At 41.8% G+C, this 15065-nt stretch overlaps 1 protein-coding gene and 1 long non-coding RNA gene across 3 annotated transcripts in view; one reads left to right on the plus strand and one right to left on the minus strand.

Moving 5' to 3' along the window:
• Positions 1–3981, plus strand: part of LOC310851400 — a 79427-nt gene extending 75446 nt beyond the window's left edge. Inside the window, exon 2 of the long non-coding RNA XR_014567741.1 lies at positions 3882–3981. This is a non-coding gene — a long non-coding RNA (uncharacterized lncRNA). The remainder of the gene's footprint in view (positions 1–3881) is intronic.
• CSTPP1 (centriolar satellite-associated tubulin polyglutamylase complex regulator 1) overlaps positions 1–15065 on the minus strand; it is a 111462-nt gene that overhangs the window by 56978 nt on the left and 39419 nt on the right. For both annotated transcript variants that reach the window (XM_083752358.1, XM_083752359.1), the window contains one exon: positions 13600–13730. In XM_083752358.1, coding sequence (XP_083608484.1) covers positions 13600–13730 — 131 coding nt within the window. The remainder of the gene's footprint in view (positions 1–13599; positions 13731–15065) is intronic.

Here is a 15065-nt window from a genome sequence, read left to right on the forward strand (position 1 = left end):
GAGTGCCGAAATTCTAATCCTATGGCTTTCACAGCCTTGGGCAAATAATTTAAACATGTTGTTCCTAGGTTATTTCAAGTGTAATCTGAGTAGCATGCATGGAAGGCAGTGAATCCATTGTTTTTGGTTTGATGGTTGAAGCCACTAATATACACTATGTACTTCTTGACTAACAAGGTTTGAGCTTAATAAAACATAGTTTTCAGTGTTTATACAAAGTTATCCCTGGTTAATCTCCATCAAATACATTTCAGGCTTTTATTAAAATCACGCCACAAGTTGAGAGGGTGGGAAAAACGTGGGGTGTTTAAAAAGAAAGCTACATTAAAAAAAATACTGTATGTTACGAGACTTGTACAGAGATGTATAAGTTGGTGAACATAATGTCCAGTAATTTTTAAGTAGCTCTTTTAATATTAAGACATTTTTACTGCTTTCAATAAAATACAAGATTAAGGAAGTCATACGTTAGGCCCCTTATCTATCTGTGGTGTAAGATGACTGCTGGAAAACTGCAGGTATCCCAGATGTACTGAGATCTACCAAATTTATTTAGAAAGGACAAATTATTTAATAACAAAGCAAAACACTTTCGCTTCCCTTTTGCCACAGCAAAAGTTAGTGTGTAGAAGCATCCAATGACCAAACTGGATAATAATTATAGGGGAAAAGGTAGAAATAATCAAGATAGGAAACTGTGTAAAAGGGATTAGCCAGGTGTTGCTCAAGATTCAGTGGTGCCATTTGAGCTCCATGGCTTACCTGGTTTCATCAGGTTATTTTCAAGACAATAATAATGTCACAGTAATTCTCAATTATGAATAGGTGGTAGGCTGGGTAAGATGAGGTGGTGACAGCCGCAATGGGTAAAACCTTTGACAAAAATTGACACCTTTCTTATCCATCCCTTTGTTCTCATTTAAAATTGACAAGTGCTCTTCAGGAGGAACTGCCAAAAAAAGTCAATAGCAACTGCATCTCATTAAAACATAGCAACACAAATACACATTTGATGTTGCCTTAGGGCTGCATCTCACTTTCCTTTCTGTATCCAGGTACACACTGTGGAGGAGTGCAAAATTGTCCTGGCCCTCCCCAGCGAAGGAAGGCACACTTCTGATAGTTAACCCTTTATTGACAAGAAAAGCACTTACAGCACTTCCACAGTGCTCCACATACACACGCATGCACAGACTTCTAGCCTTTAGGAAGCTGTCCAGAAATCTAGACCCTGCAGAGCAATTGCAGCAACAGGGAGACCCCTGCTCCACTGTTGGCTTATATACCGGTACCCTCCCCTGACAGGTTGTATGCTTATAACCTGAGACCTGTTGCTCTTCCCAAACCCCTCCTGTATCTAGGAGGCAGCAGGGCAAAGGAAAGTGGGAGGTCTACTGAACCATCTGTCAGCTGAACAGCCTTTTCTTCTTCTGCCACATCTGGTCTCCTTCCTCCACCTCCGACTGCCCTGACTACCCCTCTTCCCCTGGCTCCTGCCTTGCAGGCAGCATCAAATCCCATAAATCACTGGTCCCCTCTCCTGTGTCACTCTCCGGGGGCCCTGCCTATGCCACACACTGCCAATCCCTGGCAACAATATGTGTACACAGCAATAGATATGGAGGGTTTTCTCATGTACAATTTTAGATGCATGCCTTTTTCAACAAGGAAGCACCAACCGGGCAAGAACTGGGCTGCTATTTCAACATTGTTTAAGGAGATTAATTCTACATGTAGGTAGCTTTTCTATTTGTCAAGAGTGTGAGTATACTTTTATCCAGACTTGCATAGTTTTGTACAAACAAGTAGAAGAGAACTGGGCCTGATAGATGCACCTCATCTTCCTCATCTTCTCATCTCTCGCAGTGACAATTTGCTTTGTGAAGAAGTACTTCCCTTTGTCTGTCTTGAATTTTCCAACATTCAGCATTCATTGGGTGCCTCCAGCTTCTAGTATTACAAGAAAAGCTTCCTCCAAACAGTTTCTCCACAACATGTGTAATCTTCTACATCTCCGCATCCTCTTAGTCACATTTCCTCTAATCTAAAAAGGCTCATATGTTGTAACATTTCCTCATAGAAAATTTGCTTCAGTACCTTCATTGTTTTGGTTGCCTTTTCCTGAACCTTGTCCAGTTCTACAATTTGCTTTTCGAGGTAAAGCAACAAAAACTGTATACAGTAATCCAAGTGCAGTCACACCATAGCTTTGTATAACAGTGTTATGATATTGGCACTTTTATTTTCAATTCCCTTTCTAATAATCCCTAGCATGGAATTTGCCTTTTTCACAGCTGCTGCTTTTTTAAAAAGGTGTTATGTTGGCCACTTCCAGTCCTAAGAGGCTGATGTTAGAGACAGGTTACATATTTTTGTTAGAAGAACAGCAGCTTCACATTTGAGTTCTTTAACAACTCTCAGGTGAATACCATCTGGACCCAGTGATTCATCCATTTCTAATTCATCAACAAGATCTGGAGCTTCCTTTCTAGTCACTAGCATTCGCCTCAGTTCTTCAGACCTCCTTCTTGAAAAACTCCAGCTACAGGGATCTTCCCCACACCTTCTGCTGTAGATAATTCATTCAGCTTCTCTGCAATCTCCTTCTCCTCCTTTAGCACACCTTTTACTCTCTTGTTCAAAAGTCCAACCACTTTGCTTGACAGTCTCCTGCTTCTCGTGTATTTAAATAATTTGTTGGTGGTGGTCTTAATATTTTTAGCATTGTGTCCATAGATATATATTTAGCATTCCTTATTCTTTGCATGCATTTATTTCCTCAAAATTTGTGCTCCTTTTTGTTCTCCTCATTTTAATACAGCTTCCATTTTCTGAAGGAAGACTTCTTGCCTCTAACATCTTCATTGACTCTGCTTATTAATCATGCTGGCATCCTCTTTGCTTACGTGGCAGCTTTCCTGATCTGTGGTAGACACTCTAAATGAGCTTTTATTATTGTGATTGTGAATAACCCCCAAGCATTTTGGAAGGATTTGACCCTGGCGGGATCTAGACACATTAAAGAAGTGTTTCAGCTTAAAGTGGTGTGAATTTAAACAGGGAAAACAGGTAGAGAAAAACGGGACTCCACATCGCCCTTTGGTGGCACAATGTTATATCGCATATACAACACATATAGATCGCTTTTTCTTCACCAGTCTAGCTGAGTCCCCTCTTTACTTTCCATTTCAACGTCAAGTCTAGAGTTGCCTCTCCTCTGATCAGTTCCATGACCAGCCGCTATGGGGCACAGTCATTTGGAGCCTCTAGACATTTGACCTTTACCAGTCACCTCTTTGTCGCAACTGGAACACGCATTTTACCCAGGCTATTTGAGGCTAATTGATGCCACCCATTGCTGCAGCACTTCGTCCTCTGGATGACTCCTCAATTTCATTCTCTGCCTCATTTTATTCAGGGCGGAGATAGTCTGTCTCCAGCCTTAAATTACTCCGAGGCCTGGTTTTGCCACCCACAGCGACTCTCTGGAGGAGTCTGCCCCTTTGGGGATTTCTTGTTGGGACTCTATGTCATTCTTTGATGTGCAGAGCAACACCCCTCCAGCATGCCCTTCCCTGTCCTTCCTATGGAGCTATTCAGATATGCCTATGTACCACTGGTTCTCTCCAATTATGTCCACTATGTCTTAGGTTCTCCTTTAAATGCTCCAGCTGGCCTATTTCAGAAAAGTGTGCAATGTCTAGAGAAGAATGGCAATAGCCCCTGTTCTGAGAGAAGCAACTGTAGAAAGATTGCTTGCAGCGGAATCTGTTAAATGAACTGTTTCATTCCACACGGCCCTCTGTGTCATCAGTGGCGTAGCGTGGCGGGTGCAGGGGGGGCCGGCCGCACCGGGCGCAACATCTGGGGGTTAGGGTTAGGGTGCGCAAATCCACAGGTTAGGGGGCGCAAATCCACGGGTTAGGGGGCGCAAATTACTTGCCTTGCCCCGGGTGCTGACAACCCACGCTACGCCACTGTGTGTCATTGTTACTTTGTTTCGGTTTTTTTGTTTTGAGCAGTAGATGACAAATATATACCTTTATATACAGTGGTACCTCAGGTTACATACGCTTCAGGTTACAGACTCCGCTAACCCAGAAATAGTACCTTGGGTTAAGAACTTCAGGATGAGAACAGAAATTTTGCTCCGGCGGCGTGGCGGCAGCAGGAGGCCCCATTAGCTAAAGTGGTGCTTCAGGTTAAGAACAGTTTCAGGTTAAGAACGAACCTCCAGAACGAATTAAGTTCTTAACCCGAGGTACCACTGTAATTAGTCTTCCTTGCAAGCCCAATTTTAGAAAGCTAAGCTAGGCTTAATATTGATCACATGAGTTGTGTTGATGAAAAGTGGATTATGAGGTTGTTAGATTTGCAACGAGCAAGTCAGATGTGACTCTGGACTTTCAAGTTTTGCATTGTCCTTTGTTGGGCAGGGTAGGCCATATGTTACATAGCTTAATTTGGGATGCAGTTGTTTAGCAGAGTTTCATCCCAGAGCTATTCAAATAGCCATACTTGCCCATGTGGCAGTATGAGCTTCCATTAGCTAGCCATGAGTAGCAGCCAATGGTGAATGACATTTTACTAGCTGCAGCCACGAAACAGCAACTGACAGCCATGTTTCTGCTGTGCCTCTACACCAGCGGTCAGCAAACTTTTTCAGCAGGGGGCTGGTCCACCTCAGACCTTGTGGGGGACCAGATATATATATATATTTTGGGGGGGGGGGATGAACGAATTCCTATGCCCCACAAATAACCCAGAGATGCATTTTAAATAAAAGGACACATTCTACTCCTGTAAAAACATGCTGATTCCCAGACCATCCGCGGGCCGGATTGAGAAGGCAATTGGGCCCAGATCTGGCCCCCATGCTCTATACCGTCCTGTGAGGATCTGTGCCAATGCAAACAGATGATGCTATCAACCTGATGGTGTTATCACAAAATAAATCTCTGTACAGATGCTATGGGGCAGCACCTGCACCACCATTAAGTACCTCAAGGGAACAGGGTGCTGTTTCCTTCTTAGCTGCACCTCAGCAGTGGCAGCTGGGAACAAAAGTGTGCTTCACTGCGGGGGTGCATAATTCAGCTGAAACACTTTCGACCCCATTGGCTTCAATGTGAGAGTCACAGAGTTGTTTAACTCTTCCCTGCTGAAATCAACAGAACAATAGACAGTAACCCTGGACAGACTGTGCCTCTGGGAGATGTTTTTGCTTCCTAATCGTTCCAAAAAATCAGCATGTTCTTTGTCCTGATTGAGACTGCCTCCTCTCCTCATGACAAGCCAAAAAAGAGCTTCTCAAAGCAAAATGTATTTAATTGGCTGAAGAGCACTAAAAGAAAAATATAATAATTAAAACCAGAGAGTCACCAAGTCTTGCAAGCCACAGGGGTTGGGGAGAGGCACGTGCTGACCTCATGAAACTCCACAGGAGATCCTGGAGGGACAGTTTATACAGAGGAAATACAATTTTAATTAAACTGTCCCGGGGAACAGACAACAAACTCCAAAGAGCAGGTCACCAAGATTCCAAAGGTCAACTGAAGACAAAGCAGAAAAGAGACACTTCATTTCAGAAAGTTCCTATGCACAAGCACAAGCTCTTTTATCAGGAGATTTAAAAAATACCCACGATGCAGAGTAAAATGGAATGAATCTGCATCTGCTCTTCACATTATGAGATTTTGTCATCACAAATACAGTACAACTGTTAGATATTTATTGCCTGCAAGTGTCATTATCACCAAAAAGCATTTTTATATTCTAATGATTTACAATACATGCTTTGTCTGTTCTCCAAGCAACCCTAGGAACACAGGATGCTCCTTATTCTGAGTCAGGCAATTGGTCCATCTAGCTAGTATTGTCTACACTGACTAGCAGGAGGTCTCCAGGGTTTCAGACCCTTCCTGGGGATGCTGAGGGTGGAACCTGAAACCCTCTGCAGCTGCTCTTCCCTAATAAATGCAGGACACTGGTTCTATTTTACAGATTTGTGTCTGATATTAAGAAGAATGCATTGATCTGCCTATTTCCCTGCTCTGCACCCCTAGATCAGTCACTTTCTAAAGTGCTTCACTATGGCATGGTACTTGTTACAAGTTTGTGGGTGCTAAATGCCTGGGCTCAGTCAATGTTAGAATTTAATTAGAGCTTTTATGTTAAAGCGGGATGTCAGACCCATGTGTCTTAAGATGTGTGTTAGATGCTTTTTTATCCCCTGCAATTAGCATGTGTGAAAAGGCAATTACATTAGGCAAACTTTCTAAATTGTGTATTAGACACGGCAAAAGAAGAGGAAACCAACCTGTGTTAAAAGTTAATTAACTCAAACTAATACCCTTGGAGGTGTTAGCCTATGGTTAGCATAGCAATGCATCAAAGGGAAATGCTGGGAGGTGACAATGGGATGGGGCCCCTTTCACTCTAAAGATAAAAGGAATCCATGTGTTTTAGAATGAAGGAATGTTGGGGAACAGGGAAGTAAGTAGTGGACTGGAGAAACAGTCCAAGAGCCATGGCTGGGATCTGTTTGAACACAATGCTGCACTTATGGAGTGGGTGCAGAACATCTTGGGGTATTAATGCTGTGCACCTCAAGGCTCAAGTTGCATATACAGTGGTGCCTCGCAAGATGAAAAGAACCCATTCCGCGAGTCTCTTCGTCTTGCGGTTTTTTCGTCTTGCAAAGCAAGCCCATTAGCGGCTTAGCGGCTTAGCGCTATTAGCGGCTTAGCGGATCATCTGATAAACGGCTTAGCGGATTAGCGGATCATCTGATAAGCTGATAAGCAGCTTAGCGGATCAGCTGATAAACGGCTTAGCGGATCAGCTGTTAAGCGGCTTAGCGGATCAGCTGTTAAGCGGCTTAGTGGATCAGCTGTTAAGCGGCTTAGCGGCTTGGGAAAAAGGGGGGGGAGGGAAAAAACCCCGCAGGAACTCACAAGACATTTTCGTCTTGCGAAGCAAGCCCATAGGAAATTTGTTTTGCGAAGCACCTCCAAAGCGGAAAACCCTTTCGTCTAGCGGGTTTTCCGTCTTGCGAGGCGTTCGTCTTGCGGGACACCACTGTATGTGTAAAGAAACAAGACACCAAGATGAAGCTCTTCCAGGCTTGCGTGTTGAGCATGCTGTTTATGGGAAGTGAGTCATGGGCAACTTACACCCGCAAGCAGCAACATCTCAATGCCTTCCACATGCGCTGTGCCAGGAAGATTTTGGGCATTGCATGGCAGGAGAGACTCAAATGAAGATGTGTTGTCCCAAGCCGACATTCTCAGCATGTTCGCACTTCTGTCTCAGCGATGTCTATGCTGGGTTGGTCACGTCCACAGAATGGAAGATGGCAGGATTCCCAAGGGCGTGCTCTACAGGGAGGTGGCTTTAGGCAGCAGGCCCATTAGCAGACTAACTCTGCATCACAACGATGTCTGCAAAGGTGACATGAACGCTGCCAACTTCAACTCCATCATGTGGAATCCCTTGCAGATGACCGCAATAACCGGAGACAATCAGGTCATGTTTCCACAGCAAAGACCAGAGGAGGAATGAAGGCTAGGAGGATCGCAGAGAGAAGAAACGCCATGGTGAATCTGTGACAGCGAAACCAAATGCCTTCGTCTGCCCCAGCTGCAACAAAACATGTTTTTCCTGTATCGTTCTATATAGCCACAGCAGGCGCTATAACTCTCCGACTTCACTCCTGAGGGAGTACTCTCTTCCATTGTCTCTCAAGACAGATGGATGCCAACCATTACACACCATACAGTTAAAGCACTCTGCGAAAAAAGAGGATCATTGGAACTACAGTTTGTTAACAGCACTGGGAGCTGTAGCACTAAGTAGTAAACTACAGTTGCCAGTATTCTGGTGTGGTGGAGAGTGCACTTTAAATGTATGGTGTATATGCAGCTTATATAATTTTGTTCCACGCTATGCACTGAACTGTGGTGTACTATTCAGTCCAATTATGCAAGAGGAGGGATGGGCCACCGATCCAACATAAAATGTAGCATCTTCAAGATGCAAAATGAAAGCAGCTGCTGAAGCCAAGCTGACCAGATGTACTGCTGCGTAAAGATTTAAAAGGCAGCAAAGGAGATGGACTAAAACAGAAGAGCAGTGGAAGCAGAAATTATTCTTCATTTATTTGGTATTACTTTTCATCTATTATTTAATTATCAAAGCTAACAAATATTTTAAGGTACTCTCCGTCAGTTAAAAAGATTCCTTTGTCCATGCATCCAACTGCAACTTTCTACATTCATGGCTAAGTGTGTCTGCTGGGCTTAACCAGGAAGGTTCAGAGCAAACAACACGCATTTTCCAAGTCACTACATGTTTATCCCAAGATCGAACAACAAACAGCAAACAGGGGTTTCTATATACAAAAGAAGAAGCATCTGGCAAGCTGGTTAGACTGATGAGTCAGTTCTTTCCTGCGTTCCCAAGGTTTGAGTGGAAACTCCATTTCCTGGACAAAGTTGGTAGTGGCTCAAAATACCATTAAAAAAAAAACCACTGCCCGATTAAAATTCTAGATGGGATCTGAAACTGTGCTCCTGGCTGTTTTTATCATTGCCACCTCTTCTCCTGGAGGTGAAAAGTCAAGGTCATTTGAATATATATTAAATAATTTAAATATATCCAGTTTTGAATTGTCCGTACTATGGAGCCTGCATTTCTAAAACGTTAAAGGAGGCAAACAAAAGTCATGTCTGGTTGCCAAATTTGGTGGTTGGCTTCTGGCAAGTAGATTACCTCCCACCCACCCACCCGCATTATGCCCTTAGTGTGGAATTCCCCACCAACAAAGATCCAATTGGCACCTGCATCAACTTCTGTTGACTGCCAGACAATGCCTGTCATATTTACCTGGACTTTTAACTGTTAATTTGGAGGGGTTCGTTTTAATTTTTTGCAGAGTCTTATATGCTTCACCATGCTTTTCTTTCTGGCTTCCACAGCGCTGAATTGGGGATTTGGGCCTTTATTTTTTTGTACGCTGGTGCATTTTTTTATTTGTCTGCTGTTTCTTTTTATTATGATTCATGATTGTTAAAAACTGAACCATCTTCTGGGTTATTATTTAGAAGACATCTGAAGGCAGCCCGGTTCAGGGAAGTTTTTAATGTGTGACATTTTAATGTATTTTAAATCTTTGTTGGAAGCCGCCCAGAGTGGCTGGGGAAGCCCAGCCAGATGGGCGGGGTACAAATAATTAATTATTAATTATTATTCCTAGGTACTCCTGCCCCATTTATGCAGTCCTTCTGCTTGCCCTTTATTTCATTTGAGCAAAATGTCTATGATTATGGTGTACAAGATGCATGTGTATAAACGGAAGGCCTGTATATTGCAGGGATCACTTGGAAGGGCACTTTGCACAGAGACATACTGCAGCCTCCAGTTGGTGACGGAAGTCACACTATTCAGATTCAGGGGTAGTGAACAGGTTTGCCCCTAAATACACACACACACACACACACACACACACACACACACACACACTTACTTGTCACCAAAAGGGTAGTCTGATTTTCTCCATCAGACTGACAGCTATTTACATACATAGAAGACACAAAAGAGTGCACTTAGAATCAGCACTAGGGTGCAGCTACACAAACCCATCCGTGTTGTTTCTTGGGCATGCTCAAGTGTGACTATACAGTGCAGAAGTAACCAGGAACTGGCTTTTACATAGGCACATGCCACAGCAATGGAATAAAAACTGACGTGTATAAGCACTATTCCAACCATTTCCTGGGAACAGAAAACTATATTTTTTCCTCAGTCTCCTCACTTATAGATTTTGCATGGAAGATGTAAAACTGCACTTACTGAAGTGTTCAAATTAGAAACAGAAGATTGTGAATTTTACCAGCCAGTATAACTTAAATATTTCAACTGTTGTTTCCTTAATTTCTCCACTCCAAGAGTGTCTGCCTCTTGCAGATTCATAACAGAATCCCCCAATGTATCAGAATGTGTGCTAATTCACGAGAGGCTGATAATGTAGATAAACCTGCTGGGTCAATAAGTAAACTGTGGTTAGTTTCCAGTCCCTTCCAGTACCGGTTCTGTGCCTCTCAGCTAGCTTACACCTCATTGAAATGAAGAGATGTGAACCAGCAGAGCAATTTGAGGATTTCATACGTACTTTGCATTACATCACTGAAGCTCATGTTTCCTGTGACTATATTTTATGATGCACCACAAGACATCTGGAATTATCACTCCAGCCACTGAAAGGCAAAACAACAATTCCTGTCTCCCCAAAAAACCAAACCAGTATCCCAGTAAGAAAATTTCAACCATATTGTCAGAAAAGCAGTGTTTAATGTCTGGACAAAATATAAAGACTTATTGGAAAACAAAACTCCAAGGTGGCTTTCACCTCTGGAAGCTAAGGCCCGAAAAAGACCCAATATGGAGGCCAAATGGCCAAAATATTGGAAAATATTAGAAAAAGATGGAGACAATTGGAAATTGCAGAGTTTGGAGAAAATGAAGGATAAAGTGCGAGACTGGTTACACTACGCTCAGATTAAAGAAGTCTTTAAAAATGACAAAAAGTTAGGGTTCCAGGTGGAGAAATCGAAATTGGAAACAGAACTGTTAGAACCTAAGACTAAGGTACTTTCAAGAATGTATAACTTGCTGTTAAAATGGAATACACAAGATGAAATGGTTAAATCGGCTATGATAAAGTGGGCACAGGATATTGGGTATAATATCATGTTTGAGGACTGGGAAAGGTTGTGGACCACTGGGTTGAACTTCACTGCATGTAATGCTTTGAAGGAAAATGTAATGAAAATGATATATAGATGGTACATGACCCCAGTCAAACTTGCCAAAATATACCATTTGTCTGATAACAAATGCTGGAAATGTAAAGGAAATGAAGGAACATTCTTTCACCTCTGGTGGGTGTGCCCTAGAGTGAAGGCCTTCTGGGAAATGATATATAATGAGTTGAAAAAGGTATTTAAGTATACCTTCCCTAAGAAACCAGAGGCCTTCCTCTTGGGTATTGTCGGCCAGAGGGTGATAAAGAAGGACAGAACTTTTTTCCTGTATGCAACAACAGCAGCAAGGATACTCATCGCCAAGCATTGGAAAACTCAAGATCTACCCACACTGGAAGAATGGCAGATGCAACTGATAGACTATATGGAACTGGCCGAGATGACCGGCAGAATCCGAGACCTGGGAGAAGAGAGGGTTGAAGAAGACTGGAAGAAATTCAAGATTTATCTACAAAAATACTGTAATTTGGTTGAATGTTAAGAAGGATGCTAGATCATAAATAATTGAGCACGACTAAATTAGATGGAATTAGGACGATAAGTGAGACTGAGGAAAATATAAACCTTTTGGAGAATCATCAGATTATATTCAAATGAACGGGAAGTAAGATTGTAAACAAGATGATAAATTGCTGGCAAAAGTTTGTAATGATGCAAGTGGGAGCGGGAGACGCGAGGGAGTCCAAAGAAGTTATGAAACTATGTTATGATATATGTTATATTGTTTATTATCTTTGCACTTATATTTAAAAATTTTAATAAATATTTATAAAAAAAAGAAAGAAAATTTCAAACCCCAAATTTTGGTTGTTAAAAAATTATAAACAAATAACCAAGCTTTAAAAGCATCCTAACTGAAACTAGATTTTAAAAGCTGGAGTATACGCTGATTAAACTAAATCATCTTGGCTGGAACAACAGAGAAAACCCAGTCTACTACAGATACAATGGATGGATAAAGTGGTAATTAGCATAAGCTGCTAATGATTATGTGTTTTGAATTGCCTGAGCAAAGACAAAATGCCTGTAAAAGTCAAACCAAGTTTTAAAAAAGTCACAGAAAAAAAAGGTTTGAGCATTTCTTCCATTTAGGTTTTAAAAAAAGAAGACAAAAAATACTTTTGTACAGTGCTGAATGCAATAGTATTGAGTCCTTTTCACAAACATGTCTCTTTTCTTTTCTCTGTAAACACCCCAACAATCTCCCAAATACAGAGTTATGTATCTTTATGTCCCTTATCTAAGCAATAAGGGCTCTCAGGCCAAGCCATGGTGTGTTAAATAAACACTGCAGTCTTAAGGTCTACTGGCATGGCATAATATGTTAAAGGTCTGCATGGCATAATTCAGTATGGTAGCACTAATGTGCACTAGGGGTACAACAATCAGCTGAACATGTGCAGAAATTATCAAGATGATGGCTGGTCACCACTTACACAGCTTGGTAAGCAAAAAAATCACAATGAAAGCAAACATTGATGACAATTCTGCAAGGATTCTGAAGGAACTGGAGAGGTCAGACAGTTACAACCTAAAATATATTGACTGCCTAGATGTAATGAGTTTAATGGAAAATTCTACTAAATATGTTTTTTCACTTTAATACACAAATATGTGCTCAAGCTATTTCTAATGATGCAAGGTATAAAACTGATAAACCCAAGTCTCATTTTCTCTAGCACAGGACACCTTTGACCGGCAAGCCCACCTCCCAGTGGCAGGGTGTATTCTCCCACCACCTGCGACGGGTGCTCCCCTGAGGCGGGCGGGGCCCAGAGGGAGCCCACTGCACCCAGCCTGACCAGGCATGAAATTGCTGCCTTGGAAGCATCCTTGCTCAGTGCCAAGGAGAGGGGTGGCAATGCCAATGCTGAATCTCCTCTCTCCATCCCAGGTCAGGCTTGACCCAGGAGTGGAGCTGCTGGCCATGGACCCGCCGCTCATGGGGGTCAAGGGCTGGGCAAACAGAGGGTAAAGAGCACCCTCTGTGCCTTAGCCAGCCCTCACCACTCTTGCAGGCCAGGCAAGGGAGGGGTGCAGAGGGTGTGCTTCACCCTCCGCACTCACTTAGCCATGTGACAGGGATCTCTGCAGGGGGCGCCTGATTCACACACCCCCATTGTGTGCCCAGGGCAACGGCCCCCCTGGCACTCCCACATTACGCCAGTGCCACCTCCTAAAAATTCTATCTTTGGAGAAGCTACCCTTCTTTTATGTAAACTTTTAGAGAGCACTAGAGCTGCAAGAGAACATTCATCAATTGTGCAGACAAATGGGAAGTTCAGACAAAAGTCTAGACAACAAACTTCTAGTCATCAGTTCTGCTCAAGACACTAACAGAGTGTTAGAGATAGAAAGTGAAAACACCTCCATTTTCCCCCATGGTTCTGAAGCATCGCCAGAAGGTCCTCAGAAAGGATGTTCTATTATGGGGTTTAGCTTGAACAACGCGAGTAAGACAACTAAGAGACGTGTGGTGAATGCGATGGAAGTCTTTTATAATATTTAAACTAAGATTTATATATTGCAGTATTTGAAGCAAGTATTTGGTAATATTCCAGGTTATGAAAAGTATTTTTTCTTTTCTTTTGTCTTTTTTCTATATATTTTTAATTTTTATTTTCTTTCTTTCTTTATTTTTATTAGTTTTCATTTTGGAAGATATGTATATAAGTGTGTTTACAGTGTTATGTATTGTTCTTTGTTTTTCTTTGTTTAATTTCTATTTTTTGAAAAAAATTATATAAATTAATTAAAAAAGAAAAAGAAAACTCACCTCCATTTTTCCCCACGGTTCTGAAGCATCGCCAAAAGGTTCTTAGAAAGGATGCTCTATTATGGGGTGTAGCTTGAACAAAGTTGAATTCTCGGAACAAAATATGAGTTCCTTGGCGTACGCTGTTAAAGCTACAGAGGGAAAATTAAAAAATATGATTGTCAGTCATACCAACAGGAAGCTAACGCTAGCAAAAAAATGTCAGGTGCCCAACTTAAAGAGCATATACAAAACCCACAGGTTTTTGAAAGAAAAAAAAGTCACGAAACAGCTGACATCCAACTGCTCACTAGAAGGAGGCTTATATTAGTGCGGCAGATTTCAGACCTCCAATAAGCTGGAGAGCCCTAAACTCAGGACACTTCCAGGTGTCACAATTTTCAGGTGTGAACTAATAACATATAGGCAAATTATAATTCTGCATTCAAAGCTGATTTGGTGTCCTTTCACAACAAACTTCTCCCCCTCAAAATTGGACCCTCTGCAATAAGGAAAGTGATGGGGAAAACACTGGAAAGTGTGGGATAACAATTGCTCCATGCCACATTGTATACCCAGAATGAATGTTGAAAAAACAGCCCATTTCATCTAACCTCCCAACAAACTTGGTGCAAAGTAGTAAGGAAAAATGCTCAATAAGAAGGTAATCTGAAAACAACCTCAGATATTTTTTCCTAAGGATTCATTCACTAGGTATGTCCAGGAAGAACAAAAGCATCCAATAAATATTTACTTTTGCCAACAGAAACTTGACCGATACCAATGACTTGCAAGAGCATGTTTACCTCTTTTTAGACAAGATCAGTATACCTTTGGATCATTCCTGTGTAATACAAATTTTGACTTCCAACCCACGTTATTGCTATAAGGACTGGGGTTGGGCTAGATGTTATTTTGGGATCCCTTCCAGTCTTTGGTAAATCTGAGATTTGCAGAAAAAACCATTTCCAATGTTAGTTAGAGAAGATCCACTGAAATCCATGGGTCTATTCTGGGTATGTCTTAGCTAGGTATCACCCCTTGTCAAGTTTATATGAGATAATAAATGAGAAGTGCTTTGAGTACTGAAAAACACACAATATGAATGCTATATTCAGTATCCTAAAGGCAAAAATTAAGGCAGTGCATTTACATTAAGAGTGAAGGTACCACCCACCTGCCCCCCCAAAAAACCCTGGAACAAACAAACCCAACTTATGTCAGTTTCAGATTTTATAGTTTGAAGCAGGGTGATGGTGGTGATATAACTGGCCTTTCCACAAACAACATATAGGCTGTTTAGCCATGTTCCTGAAATGAATTATATCACTACATAAGCAAAAGATCAGCCCCTAAGAAAATATATGGCCTGCCCTGAACCTGCTAGACATGAGTGTGGCACCAGCAGAATTATCTATCACTGGTTTAATTCATTTTGAGCTGTACTTGCAGCATCATGTTCCAAGAAGTAACATACACTTTAAAAA

This window comes from Podarcis gaigeae (assembly GCF_964106915.1).
Source record: "Podarcis gaigeae genome assembly, chromosome: 1".
NCBI classification, from domain to species: Eukaryota; Metazoa; Chordata; class Lepidosauria; order Squamata; family Lacertidae; genus Podarcis; species Podarcis gaigeae.